The sequence below is a fragment of the Staurois parvus genome, unplaced genomic scaffold (genome assembly GCF_062004578.1).
Source record: "Staurois parvus isolate SC_StPar_1 unplaced genomic scaffold, SC_StPar_1.0 ptg000694l, whole genome shotgun sequence".
In the NCBI taxonomy this organism is placed as follows: domain Eukaryota; kingdom Metazoa; phylum Chordata; class Amphibia; order Anura; family Ranidae; genus Staurois; species Staurois parvus.
In genome coordinates this window covers 2,446,937-2,462,907 of record NW_028318490.1, presented here as the reverse complement: position 1 = coordinate 2,462,907, position 15,971 = coordinate 2,446,937, and the positions used below count along the sequence as shown (strand labels likewise).

Below are 15,971 nucleotides of genomic sequence, written 5' to 3'. Positions count from 1 at the left end.
GACCAGCAGCACCTATTCGGTTTACTTTTTTCTTTAAACAGATGACAGCGCCTAGCAGTACACATACCTGTGGTTCAGAGACTCTGGTAGACTACATCAAGTATGACGTAGTCTTCATCAAGCAAGGCCTGCCATGTGCTGAAGAGGAAATTACAAAAAGTGACAAACAGGAAGCACAGTGAATTATCTAGCCTCACACTGTAACAGACTCACCAAGCTCCAATTGCTACATTTATACTACCAAAACAAAATGAAGTTAAAGAAGAGCTCCAGTTATTTTTGTGTTTATTAAAAATCAGCAGCTACAGTTTTTGTAGCTGCTGACATTTAATAAACACTCACTTGTCCCAGGATTCAGCGATGTGCTCACCCAAGCTGTTCCTCCCCTCGGTCTTCTGTCTCTGGCTAACTGTGGGCACTCGGCTTTGACACCAGGTACATGCTTATCCCTCCCCCCAACAAAGTGTTATTTGATTTTGAGGGAGGGGGGGTTTAGGGGAGAGAGGAGGAGATGCTTTAAAAGCCTTGACAGGTTACCACTTTAGATTTACAGAGGAGGTTTTTTTAGAATTAAAGCCAACCATACCGCACCTCGCTATTTGCGTGTGTGCCGAACCGAAACGCGTCTTTGCCTTTGTGCGCAAACATGGGGGGGGCCAGGGCACTTTAAATTCATTTTTTTTTTAAACTGTCACTGCAGGTAAATGTAGGCACCAATAGCTGCTGCCGCTGACAGCCTGTCACTGAACTGTACAGGCTGAGCGGCTGTATAGATTGGCATAGCTGTCAGCCCAGGCAACAGTAGATTTATTGTCACTGGGATTCGCAACATAGCTAAACACCTGTGTAATTAGAGCCCAACTCTTCCAGAAAACAGCCACGACCCTAAGGTGCACGATTCCCTACATGCTCTTCTGTTCAGAGCACCTCTGGAGTGCCTCTAATTGCCTATGGGGGCTGAAGAAACCCCAAACAAACACATACATCAAACAATGTAATGAGGTATTGCTGACTTATCCAGAGGATATGTTACTATGGTACAGTCAAAAAAATACCATGCTTCTATGGACAGCTCCAATAGCACCCCCACCAAAAGTGATTGAAAACATAAAAAAAAAAAAAAAGTTATACTTACCTGCTCTGCATAATGGTTTTGCATAGAGCAGCCCAGACACTCTTCTTCTCGGGACCCCACAAGCACTCCAGGCTCTTTGCCCCTGCCAAGTGCACCCACAGCAGGCCATTTGCTATGGAGGCACTCGCGTGGTGTTGATCCCGAGCTGAGCTCTGTATCTCTACCAATACACACACAGAGCAGCTCAGCCCCGCCCCTCTTCACAGGATTTGATTGACAACAGCAGGAGCCAATGGCTCCCGCTGCTGCCTTAATGTCAAATGAGGAGTGAGAGAAGAGCACCGCGGCTCTGGGGCACAGTGCTGGATTCAGATTGGGCTCCAATAAGTAGAAGGGGAACTGGGAACACACAAAAGGTTTTTTATTTTTCCTTAATGCAGAAAAGGCATTAAGGTAAAAAAAAAAAAAGAAAAAAAAAAACCTACCTTTACAACCACTTTAATAGGGAGGTAAACAATACCCAACACAGAGTGACAACTGTGGGGATATGAAAAAGGCTTCCGAGTGCCACGTCCTAATAAAGCTAATGTAAATCGACCAAAGGGAAAAGGCAAAAAAAAATTGGACTTCATTGGCACTGCAACAATATTCATTAAAATGGTTTCTTTGTTTGAACTTACTGTATACCATTATACAGCAATGCATAAAAACATCTGCTAGGAATGCGAGACCCCCATTGGGGTGATGCATTCTATGTCGTTACAAATATCGTAGATACATAAAAGTTTTGATCCATACAAATATGCCGTATTGCTGTGTAATAGTATACATTCAAATAAAGAAACAATTTTAATGAATATTGTTGCAGTGCCTCTAAAGTCCAGTTTTTGGCCTTTTCCCTTTGGTCAATTTACCTTCACTTTAATAGGGAGAGACATACGTGCACAATCCAGTTACTAATATTTTGGTTGGTTTATACATTTTCTCACATTTGATTTTGCTCTTTTGTTTTTCATCACACCATTTTACTGTCATTTTAAACAGAATATTTTTAATTTACGATTTTTCTTTTAAGACCTAATAAATAAAAAGGTGAGAATGGTAAAAAAAAAAAAAATACAAGAAAGTGTCAAAGTCAGGAACATCATTTACCATGGTGTCTTATTAGCTTCCATTATCACATCACTGTGATAATTAGTTTTCTTTTTTAATGGATTTTTTCCCTGTTTAAAAACAAGTAAAAAGAAATCACTTTTTTTAAACCCAGGCATCACAAATATAACATTTTTTTTTTTTTTTAACACACACAATTTTATTTATATATATATATTTATATTAGAATGTAGGTTAAAAAGCCACTTTTCTGCTGCTCTAACTCTACATTTTATATACAGTCAGGTCCATAAATATTGGGACATCGACAATTCTAACATTTTGGCTCTAAACACCACCACAATGGATTTGAAATGAAATGAACAAGATGTGCTTTAACTGCAGACTGTCAGCTTTATTTTGAGGGTATTTACATCCAAATCAGGTGAACGGTGTAGGAATTACAACAGTTTGCATATGTGCCTCCCACTTGTTAAGGGACCAAAAGTAATGGGACAATTGGCTTCTCAGCTGTTCCATGGCCAGGTGTGTGTTATTCCCTCATTATCCCAATTACAATGAGCAGATAAAAGGTCCAGAGTTCATTTCAAGTGTGCTATTTGCATTTGGAATCTGTTGCTGTCAACTCTCAAGATGAGATCCAAAGAGCTGTCACTATCAGTGAAGCAAGCCATCATTAGGCTGAAAAAATAAAACAAACCCATCAGAGACAGCAAAAACATTAGGCGTGGCCAAAACAACTGTTTGAAACATTCTTAAAAAGAAGGAACGCACCGGTGAGCTCAGCAACACCAAAAGACCCGGAAGACCACGGAACACAACTGTGGTGGATGACCGAAGAATTCTTTCCCTGGTGAAGAAAAACACCCTTCACAACAGTTGTATAGAGCCAAAAATGTTAGAATTGTGTCGATGTCCCAATATTTATGGACCTGACTGTAGCCCATTAAACCTCACGGCTTTTTATTTGGGGTTTCTCAAGTCAACAGAATAAGGACCTGTAAAATTACACAAAATCTCAGTGAAGTACAACATCAAGGGGTAGCAAATAAAGATTTTTATAAAACAGACCTCTACAAAATAACACCCAACTTCCAGTATGAAATTACTACATAAAGGCCACAAACCAGCCAAGACTAATCAATTTGGCAATATACTATTACAAACATGAGACACTACTTTTTAGGGTAATAACACAAATCTACCTTGCAAGTCCAGTTATGCTACATTCCACAGGCACAAACTTCTATTTGGAAAATAATAATAATAGATCACTGATAGAAATGACACACTGATTACATAGAGCATTAGGAATTTTAATATAAGTTGATTGGCTAGAAATGTACGCGGCATTTATTTCTGGGTACCCCTTACCATGGCACATTTACTTACACTACTCAAACCTAATATTCACAGAGCAGTATAAACAAGGTAAATATAATAATATCTCACATCCCTGGAACAGGAAACACTAAAAGGGGCCTCTTTCTTTGGACCGAGTCACACCATTGTATTATGACAAGATGCAAGTTACCACAGAGCACGTTACATGTGTTGGTGCACTGAGGAGACATTCATTGTGAATGGCACTGCAACTTTAAAACCCATGCGCTAACACTGCAATAAAATGCTGCTTAACCTACTTTCAAGTGGTTTGCTGTGCTACTTTCAATGGACTGTTTAATGCACCACAACCAAGTGACAAACCATGCAAAGCTTTGTGGGGTGAATGGGCCCCAACTGTAATGTAGCATCCAAATGAGGATCTACATAGCCTCTTCCTGAAATAAAATGGTAATTTCAAACTTATGGCACCAAGTCTCTTCTTTTTAGCAAAACCTTTTTGTCCACTTTAGATAAGACCGCAACTATTGGAGTCTGAATAGTTAGGGCCCTTTCAAACGGGCGGTTTGTATTCTGATCAGCAGGGTATCCACTCACAGATCCTTTGCTGATCAGAGCAGAGTGCTCCATGGGTGCTCAGGAATAAATAGACTCTGCTGTCCGTTTACACCCGGCTGCCTCCAATCTGGTCTACCCAAAAAGAAGAGAACAAAGTCCACCTCCATTTTTTTTTTAGTGGGCTTGATCCGTGAAGAAGTCCATTTACATCCGCCGGTCCATAGGAATGCATGTACCATCTGCAGGTCTGCCTGAAAAACTGCCAGCCGAACCTGCTCAGATCACCTACGTGAAAGGATCCTAAACATCTGCAGGTTCATCCTGAAGCAGAACTAACTGAAACCGTAGAGAGTGCCAATACTAAACTCTAAACCTGAAAATGCTAGTTACAGGTAAATATCTGCAGACCTCAATCAGCTTATTCCTAACTCTCAGAATCGAATGATACGTGTCCTGGCTTCCAAGATTCCAAACCACCCCAAAAGCCAAAATCCTGACTTATTGCACACCTATTGGCAAACCCCTAAGTTCTCCATCCATTCTTTCAGAGAAACCCCTGAAAGGAAGAGCAATTCTGCATTACTTTTTCTCTGTCGGTTTCTGAAATAAACAAAATCTGCTCAGGCAAATGTAGCTGTCAGCTGGGGGCGGGAGAGATGTACCCACCAGGGTCCCAACCAGTGATCTTGGCCCAGCTTGAGACGGAATCCTGCAGCGTTCAAGTTAGAAAAACCTCCCTGTGCAGTAATGAGTACCTCCGACAGCCTAAGGCACTTGTTATCCTCTAGCACATCAGAGACCGTATGATGATTGCAAGCAAACCTCGAAATCAGAAGCACTGCTTATTTTTTTAAAGCGGTTTACAGGAATTCCTACAAAACGATGATCATTCTACAACATCCAAAATGTCCTGACCTGATCTATCAGTGAAAACAGTAATTACACAGCTACTTATTGCCACTGTAAGCTTTTTTATATATGTGACGAACGTAAAAATATAAGTATACCCAAAAGGGCTTTGCTACCTTATGGTATGCAAACTGAATATATGGTCTAAAGATGTCCATTTATAGTCAGGGATGTCTGGCAAATCTTTCACCCCAAAGGGGAAAAAAAAAAAAAATTTCACAAAAAATGTATTCTGATAAGTATATGTAGTTCAGCATAACAAAGCAAAATATTTAGTTTCCTCCAAAAGCCATAATACATTCCTCTGAGGCAGGCCTCTCATCAAAAGCTATGGCCACCAAACATTCCTCCTGGAGTGTCAAATGCCTGGATCCCTACTGAGCAATGTATCTCCATCTACTGACCCCTACATTACTACAGCAAACCCGGTGTTCCCAAAGCACATGTTCATGCAGAATGGCTGTACACATAGATGGGTGCTGCAGCGACCACCGGCTGGAAACCAAAGGCATTCAAAGTGAAAGTATGTCACCAGCACACCAGGGATCTTCAGAATGGTTGATAAGCTTTATTAAGTGATCACATCATAACAACTGAAGCAACATTTTGGAGCTTGGCAAGACCCCTTCACCAGGCATGTGAGCACGTTCCTGATGAAGTGGTCCTGTGTGCCTCCGAAACGTTGCTTCAGTTGTTATGATGCAATTGCGTAATAAAGCTCACATTCTCTTCCTCAGAGCTGGTTGGCTCTGAGGAAGAGGTTGTGTCCTCGAAACGCGTTAGCCAGTTGGTCATCCAGGGTTCCATCGTATGGACTCAGATGTTGTTTGGATCATACACCTTGTTCAGTTTGACATGCCTGTGTTATTATGTCCATTGTGAGTATGATACCTATTTTTGTTTCTTTAATAAATTATTTTAAACGATAATGCACTAGGTCGGTGCGCCCTTTTTCTGTTTCTCCATTTGTATCCAGTGTATTCGGACCACCCCGGTCTGTTGAGGGCAGCAAGCAGTGCATATTCCAGAAAATTCCAGAACATTCCAACCGCTCTGTTGAGGGCAGCAAGCAGTGCATATTCCAGAAAATTCCAGAACATTCCTATTGGGTCTACTGAGTCCTTTCCTAGCGCAGGAGTAAAGTGTTTGTGTTGGATTTGCCACATCAGAATAGTATTAGATCTCTTATTTTTGGTAGCAACCATGCTGCTTCAATGGAGCTAACCATTATAAGAAGCCCAGGAGGTATTGTAAACTGTCCCAGTGCCTGTCACTTTGGCTGGACAGATTGATCTGCACAGAAATGTGGGAAAACGAACACTAAAAAAGCAAAATAAATGAACAATGTATTCATATACTAAACACTAGTATGTATTAACCTCATACGATTATGAGGATACAATGAGCAGCTGTGCATGGCAACCAATTGGCTTCTTCCAAAGCTTAACTGGACTGAAGATAGCACCTGACTGGTTATTACAGCTACCCCAGATTCTGTCTGCCCTGATTTTAGCAAATTTCCCCAGTGTTATTTATTGACATAGTAAGGGAACTAAACCCTCCTATGCTTTTCAGCCAAGGAAGTGGCCATTTTAGCCTCTGTTTGATCTTCAACTGCCATGATGCTGCACATGTGATCAGTTGAGAAACATTTGATGGCTTGACGGTTTGGTTGAGAGCACACGCAAATGTGACAGTTACATTCCCGGCACATGAATGTTTTTTGAAACTTGTGTGTTTCACCCAAACATGACAGGAGGTTAAAGTGGAACTAAGCCTTCCTTTATCCTTTTCAACCAAGGAAGCTGCCATCTTAGCCTCTGTTTGATCTTCAACTTCCATGATGTTGCACATGTGACCAGTTATGACACCAGACATTTATTGGTTTGACGGTTTGGCTGAGAACACAAGCAAATGTGACAGTTAGCTTTCCCGGAATGCCGAGAAAGGAACTTTTTTTGAAACCATTAAATTGATGGGTTTAGTTCAACTTCAAGGTAAACAGTTTCTCTTCACAAAGCTTTACAGTTTAGTAAATCAGGTCCTAGGAATAAAAATTCTAATCCTAAAAATATTTTCTAAACAGATCATCACTAAACCAACAGCGTCCTATGCAGATGAGGTGAGTAAACATTCCAGAAATTCTATAAGGAGTCACTGGCAGAACATGTCACAGTGGTGATTACAGATTAGACATTTGAGGTAATGCTGTCATACACTGCTCTGTTTTCAACAAGCTAAATGAGAAAAATTCATTAATTCTCCCACCAACAGTATGGCCCTAATATGTGTATGTATGAATAAGAGATAGAGACCTTAGACTGTAAGCTCCTTGATGGCAGGTACTGATGTGAATTACGATATATGAAAAGCGATGCCATAATTGTCAACGCTACATAAATACATCTAAAAAGGTAAAAAGTTAATGGGCAAACCAACACACTATATTGCCAAAAGTTTTGGGACACCGCTCCAAATCATTGGATTCAAGTGTTCCAATCACCTCCAAGGTGTATAAAATCAAGCACCTAGGCATACAGACTGCTTCTACAAACATTTGTGAAAGAATGGGTCGCTGTCAGGAGCTCAGTGAATTCAAGTGTGGCACCGTGATAGACAAATTGCACAGGTAGCAACCTATTTGTGAAAGTTCCATGCCTCTAAATATTCCACGCTCAACTGTTAGTGGTATTATAACAAAGTGGAAGCAACTGAGAACAACAGCAACTCAGCCACAAAGTGATAGGCCATGGAAAATAACAGAGCGGGGTCAGCGCATGCTGAAGCACACAGTGCGCAGAAGTAGCCAACTGTCTGCAGAGTCAATAGCTAAAGACCTCCAAACTTTGTGTGGCCTTCAGATTAGCATGACAGTTCATAGTAGAGAGCTTCATGGAATGGGTCCAATGCAAAGCGTCAGATGCAGTGGTGTAAAGCACATCACCACTGGACTCTAGAGCAGTGGAGACATGTTCTCTGAAGTGACAAATCACGTTTCTCTGTCTGGCAATTTGATGGACATGTCTGGGTTTGGAGGTTGCCGGTAGAACGTTATTTGCCTGACTGCATTGTGCCAAGTGTAGAGCTTGGTGGAGGGGGATTATGGTGTGGGGTTGTCTTTCAGGGGTTGGGCTTGGCCCCTTAGTTCCAGTGAAGGGAACCCTTAAGATGTCAGCATACCAAGACATTTTGGACAATTATATGCTCCCAACTTTGTGGGAACAGTTTGGGGATGGCCCCTTCCTGTTCCAACATGATTGCGCAGCAGTGCACAAAGCAAGGTCCATAAAGACATGGATGAGAGAGTTTGGGGTGTAGGAACTTGACTGGCCTGCACAGAGTCCTGACTTCAACCCAATAGAACACCTTTGGGATGAATTAGAGCGGAGACTACGAGCCAGGCCTTCTCATCCATCGGACATCAGTGCCTGACCTCACAAATGCTCTTCTGGAAGAATGGTCAAACATTCCCATAGACACATTCCTCAACCTTGTGGACAGAATTCCCAGAAGAGTTGAAGCTATTATAGCTGCAAAGGGTGGGCCAACTCAGTATTGAACCCTACAGACTAAGACTGGGATGTCATTAAAGTTCATGTGCGTGTAAAGGCAGGCATCCCAAATACTTTTGGCAATATAGTGTATGTCACCTTGTGTGCTTTAAACACTGCAGCAGCCCAGACTGGTGTGAATGGCCTTAACTACTTCCCGATCGGCCGTTGTATATAAACGGCTGGACGGTGGCACTGCAGGGTGGGGTGGCCGTTTATAAACGGCCTCCCCGCACCCTGCTTGTGCGCGCTCCCTGGGAGCACGCAGCACTGCGATCCGGTGCCCGCTGTGTCCTCCGGACACAGTGAAACACCGATCGTCGGACGGGACCTCTGTACAAGGTCCCGATCATGTGATCACTGATTGGCCAATCAGTGATCACATGCAAAGTAGTAAGCAAGATGTCACTTGTGACATCATTGCTTACTACGTGTGAAATCTGTGAATGATCACAGAGGTCACATAGTACAAGGCTATTCACAAAAGCCTTGTACCATGTGACAAGCTGTGACCAATCACAGCTCACTCAGTACTTCTCAATGAGTGCAAGAATGCAGACAGAGAGAAAGAGAAATTATTGCTTTTACATCCTATATGGGTGTAAAAGCAATCAGTGTAAAAAAAAATCTTCATCACCCCATGGTGACACTGTACTGCTAGGGTGACAGTATGTAAAAAAAAAAAAAATAATAATAATATAAAAAAATAAAATAAAAATGTAAAAAAAAATGGTTAATTATACTTTTTGGTTATAAACCAATTTGGATTTTTTTTTTTTTTACTAAAAAGATAACAGAATACATTTTGGCTAAGATTTATGATGAAATATTATTTATTTGCAAAATTTTATAAAAAAAAACCCACTTTTTTTCAAAATTTTTGGACATTTCATTAACATAGCAAAAAAAATACAAATCCCAGTGGTGAATAAATACCACCATAATAAAGCTTTATCTGTCTCAAAAAAATGGTAAAAAATTCATTTGGGTACAGTGTTGTATGACCGCGCAATTGTCATTCAAAGTGCGATAGCGCTAAAAGCTGAAAATAGCCCTGGTCAGGAAGGGGGTAAAAGTGTCCGGTCTGGAAGTGGTTAAGGCACACCCACTGTGTTACACCTGCCAACAGATACAACATTATCGTTCCAGGAACACTCAAAAACACTTCAAGAAAGCTTTCATGCCACTTTGCTGGCAGTATAGCCCTTTACAAAGTCCTGCACCAGATTTTAAAAATCCTTTACCGCCAGTTTTAGTAGCTTTACCAAAACATGCAACATATTCAGGTAGTTCTTCCTAGCACCATTATAAAGCAGCACTATGGCTGCTCTGAATGAATAAAGAAATACCTCCAGTTTGTAGATAATGAAAATGTAAGTAATTAAGACCAACTCAAACATGACAATGTGAACAGCAATAGCTAGGCCTTGCTTAGCAATGTCCTAGTAACATCCTAGGAGTTTTTAGCTCAGGCTTCATGAGGTACGTAAATGACTTACACCTATAATAGCAAGGGTATTATTCAATTTGTCAAAGCTGCACAGTTTTTTTCTTTATCTACATATGTCCCTTATCTGCATGGGCATTTTATTTTTAGTAAAGGTGAACTAACCCTTTAAAAGGATAAAGTTCACCTTAGGAACATGCTGCAGCATTTACAGACTCTCCCACCCTATCCCCCCATCCTTGTGAAACTGAGCAGGGATCTTCACCCGCTGTTACAATTTAAAAATGCCACGGCCACTCGGGGCTCCACCCACACGGCCGCATCATTCAGTCAACGTTTCCTGTGAATGAATGCCTACAAGAACCATCAGCCATTGCAGCTGATGGTTTGCAGTTCTCATGAACTGTGAGGGCGCTAGTGAGTGCTCTTGCAGTCAACAGATATTCCTGCTCTCAAGTAACTGCCTGCTCATACGAGGTACAGGAAGACAGCGATGCTGAGATTGTACCTGCTATCTGTTGATTGGAGGTGCAATGCTCTGCAGGCTCCTTAGAAAAATACATTTCAGGTACTTCTATAGCGCCATCACTTTACGCAGCACTTTACATATACATTGTACATTCACATCAGTCCCTAACCCTCAAGTGGCATACAATCTAAGGTCCCGAACTCACATTCATATACAAGGGCCAATTTAGACAGGATCCAATTAACCTACCAGCATGTCTTTTGGAGTGTGGCAGGAAACCGGAGTACCCGGTGGAAACCCACACAGGCACAGGGAGAACATGTAAACTCCTGGTAGGAGGTGCCGTGGCTGGGATTCGAACCAACGACTCTAGTACTGCCAGGCAGAAGTGCTAACCATTTAGCCACTGTGCTGCCCCATTCAATTCAAAATCTACAATCTAAGACCCTAACTCACATTCATACATACACACACTAGGGCCAATTTAGACAGGATCCAATTCACCTACCAGCATGTCTTTGGAGAGTGGGAGGCACAGGGAGAACATGCAAACTCCAAGCAGGTGGTGCCGTGGTTGGGATTCGAACAGACGACCCTAGTACTGCCAAGTGGAAGTGCGAACCATTTAGCCACTGTGCTGCCCATAAATAAATTCACATTTGTTTTTTACCTGCAAAAAAAGGGCATTTATTACTTTTTTTTTTTTTCAAAAGGTGAACTTCGGCTTTAAGCAATCAGCAATTTCTGCCTCTCAGGTAAGTTACCAACCAGTGATTTTTTTTTTTTTTTTATGTGTAAGAGCATTCCTTTCCACTGCCCACCAAGCTGTGTACTGTGAGAGCTGAATGTATAGTAATTATTAGCAGGGGTTCCCTGAGATCTGAGTGTTATTTCAAGGATTCCTCAATGACAAAAAGGTTGAGAAGTCCTGTTCTAGAGGGATCCTACAGGTATGATATATTGATATTTACAAGGATCCAAGCCGGACAAATAAAACAATGTAACAATAGCCATACCTGGAATATATCTTTAAGGTGCCTGGAATCGTGGTGTAAGTCACACTGCCCCGCTGTGGTCACAGCACAGTGTACCCGTGGCTTTCGTGTGGGTTACCCACACATTCCCACAGGCCTCTTTCACACCACAAGTGATAAAAACTGATGGAAAAAACATGCAAATTAAAACCACTTTCACACTGATCCGTAACTAAAATGCATATGCTTTTTTTCCCCAAATTCTTCCCGCGTTTGTGGTGCGTTTTTTTTTTTTACGAGGTATGCAACTCAAACCCCACAAAAACCGCAAAGCATATGCGTTTTTCCCTTTTCTATTAGTTTCAATGGGAGGTGTGTTTTTCGCGCAGTTTAGTACCGCACCAAAAATGCAGCAAGCAGGATTTTTTAAAAATGTAGAAGATCTGCAAGGGATCAGTGCAATGAGCTTCATAGGAATACATAGTCACATATTTCTTCTGCTTTTTTTTTTTTTAAACACAAAAGCAGAAGAAAAACAGATCAGTGTGAATTTCAGGGGCGGATTGACAATCCATGGGGCCCCCGGGCAATAGGGGATCATGGGGCCCCTGTGTCCTTGCCCAAACTCAAAAAAAGGCTATGAAAAAGGTACCGGGGCATCTCATGACCCCGGGCCCTCGGGCAGTGCCCGAGTTTCCAAATGGTCAGTCCGCCCCTGGTGTGAAAGCAACCTAACTTGCATAGGCTTGTTCACACCATGCGCAGAGGTGTGCGTGTTTATTATGTACAGCTCTGCAAGAACACAAAGAAAGCAACTGTTTTCTATGTGTCCTGTTCAAACCATAACACTTGTATCCCATACAGATTTGTCTCTGCTTGGAGATATGCAACATACATTTTCTGCAAGGGCACAAAAACAATTGTTTTCTATGTGTCCCGTTCACTCCATAACACTGATATTACGTGCAGATTTTCTTTTTTTGGGCAGAGATATGTAACAAACTCTCAGCAAGGGCACAAAAAATGTGCCCTGTTCACACCACAATATTGAAGTCATGTCTGTTTTTTCTGCACTGAAAACTGCATACAAGTTGCAGATTCCTGCTCAGAAAAAATCTGCACGATACCACTTTTATGGTGCGAACAAGGCACATAGAAAACAATTTTTTTTGTTTTGTGCCCTTGCAGAGAATTTGTTACATATCTCTGCACAAAAAAATCTGCATGGGATATTAGTGTTATGGCATGAACAGGACACATAGAAAACTATGGTTTTTGATGACCTTGCAAAGAATTTATGTTGCATATCTCTGCGCAATGAAATCCGCACGATAGCAGTGTTAATGTGTAAACAGGACACATAGAAAACTTTTTTTTTGTACCCTTGCAGAGAATTTACTCTCAGTTCACACTACTGCAGGCTTTGTGGCCCATGTTTGCTCGGGCATGACCATCCATTCGTTTTAATGAGCTGCTATGCCTGCGTATCCCGCAGAAAAAGGTGCCTGCACCTTACTAAAAACGCAGCAGCAGGAAAACCGTATGTTGTTTTTGATCATGTGTTTTCCCTGTGGTTCCTGCACCCCTAAGCATGCTGAGATGCGTGGGGGCACCATTCAGAATCCTAAAAGACCAGTGTGATTTGGCTGCGGAAACCGATGTGATTCCTGCACTGCAACTAGCCTACAGACTGTGGGCAACTGTGAACTGAGATTTATGTCACATCTCCATGCAAAAAAAATTCCACATGCGATACCAGTGTTAAGGTGTGAACAGGACACATAGGAAACATTTTTTTTTTTTGTACCCTTGAAGAGAATTTACTCTCAGTTCACACTACTGAAGGCTTTGTGGCCCGTGTTTGCTCAGGCATGACCGTCCATTCGTTTTAATGAGCTGCTGTGACTGCGTACATCCCGCAGAAAAAAAGGTGCCTGCGCACATCCCGCAGGAAAAGCTGCCTGCGCACATCCCGCAGGAAAAGCTGCCTGCGCACATCCCGCAGGAAAAGCTGCCTGCGCACATCCCGCAGGAAAAGGTGCCTGCGCACATCCCGCAGGAAAAGGTGCCTGCGCACATCCCGCAGGAAAAGGTGCCTGCGCACATCCCGCAGGAAAAGGTGCCTGCGCACATCCCGCAGGAAAAGGTGCCTGCGTACATCCCGCAGGAAAAGCTGCCTGCGTACATCCCGCAGGAAAAGGTGCCTGCGTACATCCCGCAGGAAAAGGTGCCTGCGTACATCCCGCAGGAAAAGGTGCCTGCACCTCTGTAAAAACGAAGCCGCAGCAAAACCGCATGTTCTTTTTGATCATGCGTTTTCCTTGTGGTTCCTGCACCCTCAAGCGTTCTTAGATGCGTGGTGTGGCATTCAGAATCCTGAAAGACCAGTGCGACTTGGCTGGGGGAACATATGTGATTCCTGCAGCGCAGCTAGCCCACAGACCGCGGGTAAGTGTGAACCGAGACTTATGTCACATCTCTGTGCAAAAAAAATTCCACATGCGATCCCAGTGTTCTGGTGTGAACAGTACACATAGAAAACAATGGTTTTCTTTGTGCCCTTGCAGAAAAACTCTTGCCTCGGCACCGTGGCGTGAACGAGGCCATAGACTTCTATGCATTTTTTGATGAGTGCACCAAAGCATCATGCAGGGCTCTTGTCGCTCTTTACAATAACGCACCAAAAGCGTAGGACCCAATAGAAGCCTATGGAAAAGTGCGGGCACACTGCGCTGCGGGAGAGTGAAGGCGCCTGAACAATACACGATACACACGGGAGACGAGGTTGGGGGCACACACAGGGGTCTCTGGACACGGCACATCAGATTTATTCTCGGCCTTTTCACTTACTTGGTCAGCATCGCGTTCATTCACAGTTGGTAGTGGGGTCCGAGTGGACATTTTATATCCTCTGTATACACAGCATTGGACACGATGAAATGATCAGACTGGGATCTCCTCAGTACACACAGGAAGCCCTGACAGTCACTGCTGTGAGGTGAATGGGGTGTGAGGACAGGCAGGACTAGTGTGCAGTGCCCATACTGGCTGGGTGAATTCCTATAGACTGACAGGACGACTCCCAGACTGGCCTCAGGGGTGACACCTGGACTCCTCACATAGACTGGGATGACACCACCAACCCCCCCAGGGTGTATGTAGGCCCCAGGGAAGGAGTGTGCAGTCTCCGCCCCCTCACTAGGCCCAGGAACCTATCACCTCTCCTGCAGGACTCTGCTACCAGGAGAGGGAACACCGAGCCCCGCCCACACTGGGAACTCCGAGGAGGAGGAGGGAGGGGGGCACACCTGTCCTCTATAAGGGAAGGGGGGGGCTCCTCCTCTCACTAGTCCCCGCACACCGCCGGTCACACTCAGGTGAGCTCACACCCCCTCCCTAGGCTGAGCTTCCCGTCACCACACACCGGGACAACCCCCCTCTTTTTTTTTTTCTTTCCCTCTCTTGGGTCTCTCTTGTTTTTAATAATTAACAGCAACAGCGCTGGGCCGCCCACAGCGGCGGCCGGACCCGTACAGAGGTGTCAGCTTCTGTGGGAGGAGGGAGTGAGGGGTAAACAGGTAAATTCTCCCGCCCAGGTCTCGCGCGCAGCTCCACCTCCCCCTTCCCCCAGCGCGCGCCTTTGATCTCTCGCTGCCTTATCCAGGTGTGTGCTCACGCGCTGAGTGTCCTCGCGGCTCCGTACTGTATACGGGAAGGGGGGAAGTGCGCGCGCACGCACAACTTCAAGTCAGCTGATTGAGCGGCGGCCGAGGCGTCGAGCTGCGCGCGCATACCCGGACTTTACCTTGGTGGGAGCAGTGCGCCTGCGAGGTAATTCTGTCACCTGGAAGATGGCTTGTGTATGTGGTTGTCTGCCGGCAGGGCTTTGTTTTATCATAGTTGTGTTACCTGTTGATCCTGCCAGTAAGTTTGTTTTTTTTTTTTTACAACTTCCCTTAGCCTTTTTGTGGGCAGGGTGATGTTTACAATTGTAGCACACATGATAAAATCAGTGGTTTTTGGTAGGCCCCTTTCACACGGGCGGTTAGATTTCAGCTGCAATTAGAGGCACTTATTTACTGCAGATAAATACAGACAATGCGTCCCTATGGCTCCATTCACACACTGCGTTTAGCAATGTTTTCATAACACGGCGTTATGCGTTTAGGAACAATAAAGTTGACTGCGTCCAGGATCAATGTACCGCATCTATCTACATAAGCACAGTTCATCTCAGTACAAAGAAAAAAGTAAACAGTTGCTATAGAAAAGGCAAGAATTTACTACCGCAGCTAAATCCCAACCATGGCACCACCTGCATGGAGTTTGCATGTTCTCCCTGTACCTGTGTGGGTTTCCTCTGGGTACTCCAGTTTCCTCCCACACACCAAACCTTAATGACCTGGAGAGGATCTGCCAAGAGGATTGGGCCAAAATCCCTTCTGAGATGTGTGCAAACACAGTGGCTAAATGGTTAGCACTTCCGCCTAGCAGTACTAGGGTCGTTGGTTCAAATCTCAGCCACAGCACC

The 15,971-nt window shown here is 43.6% G+C and overlaps 1 protein-coding gene across 2 annotated transcripts in view; it reads right to left on the bottom strand.

The window, feature by feature from the left end:
- Positions 1-15,171, bottom strand: part of MARK2 (microtubule affinity regulating kinase 2) — a 207,644-nt gene extending 192,473 nt beyond the window's left edge. The window contains exons 1-2 of one of the 2 annotated variants that reach the window (XM_089652805.1): positions 14,291-15,171; positions 10,975-11,136 (exon numbers count right to left, since the gene is read on the bottom strand). In XM_089652805.1, the coding sequence (XP_089508931.1) occupies positions 10,975-11,013 (39 nt within the window). In that variant the 5' untranslated portion in view covers positions 11,014-11,136; positions 14,291-15,171. The remainder of the gene's footprint in view (positions 1-10,974; positions 11,137-14,290) is intronic. The other variant, XM_089652803.1, reaches the window with a different exon arrangement.
- Positions 15,172-15,971: the final 800 nt, after the last annotated feature.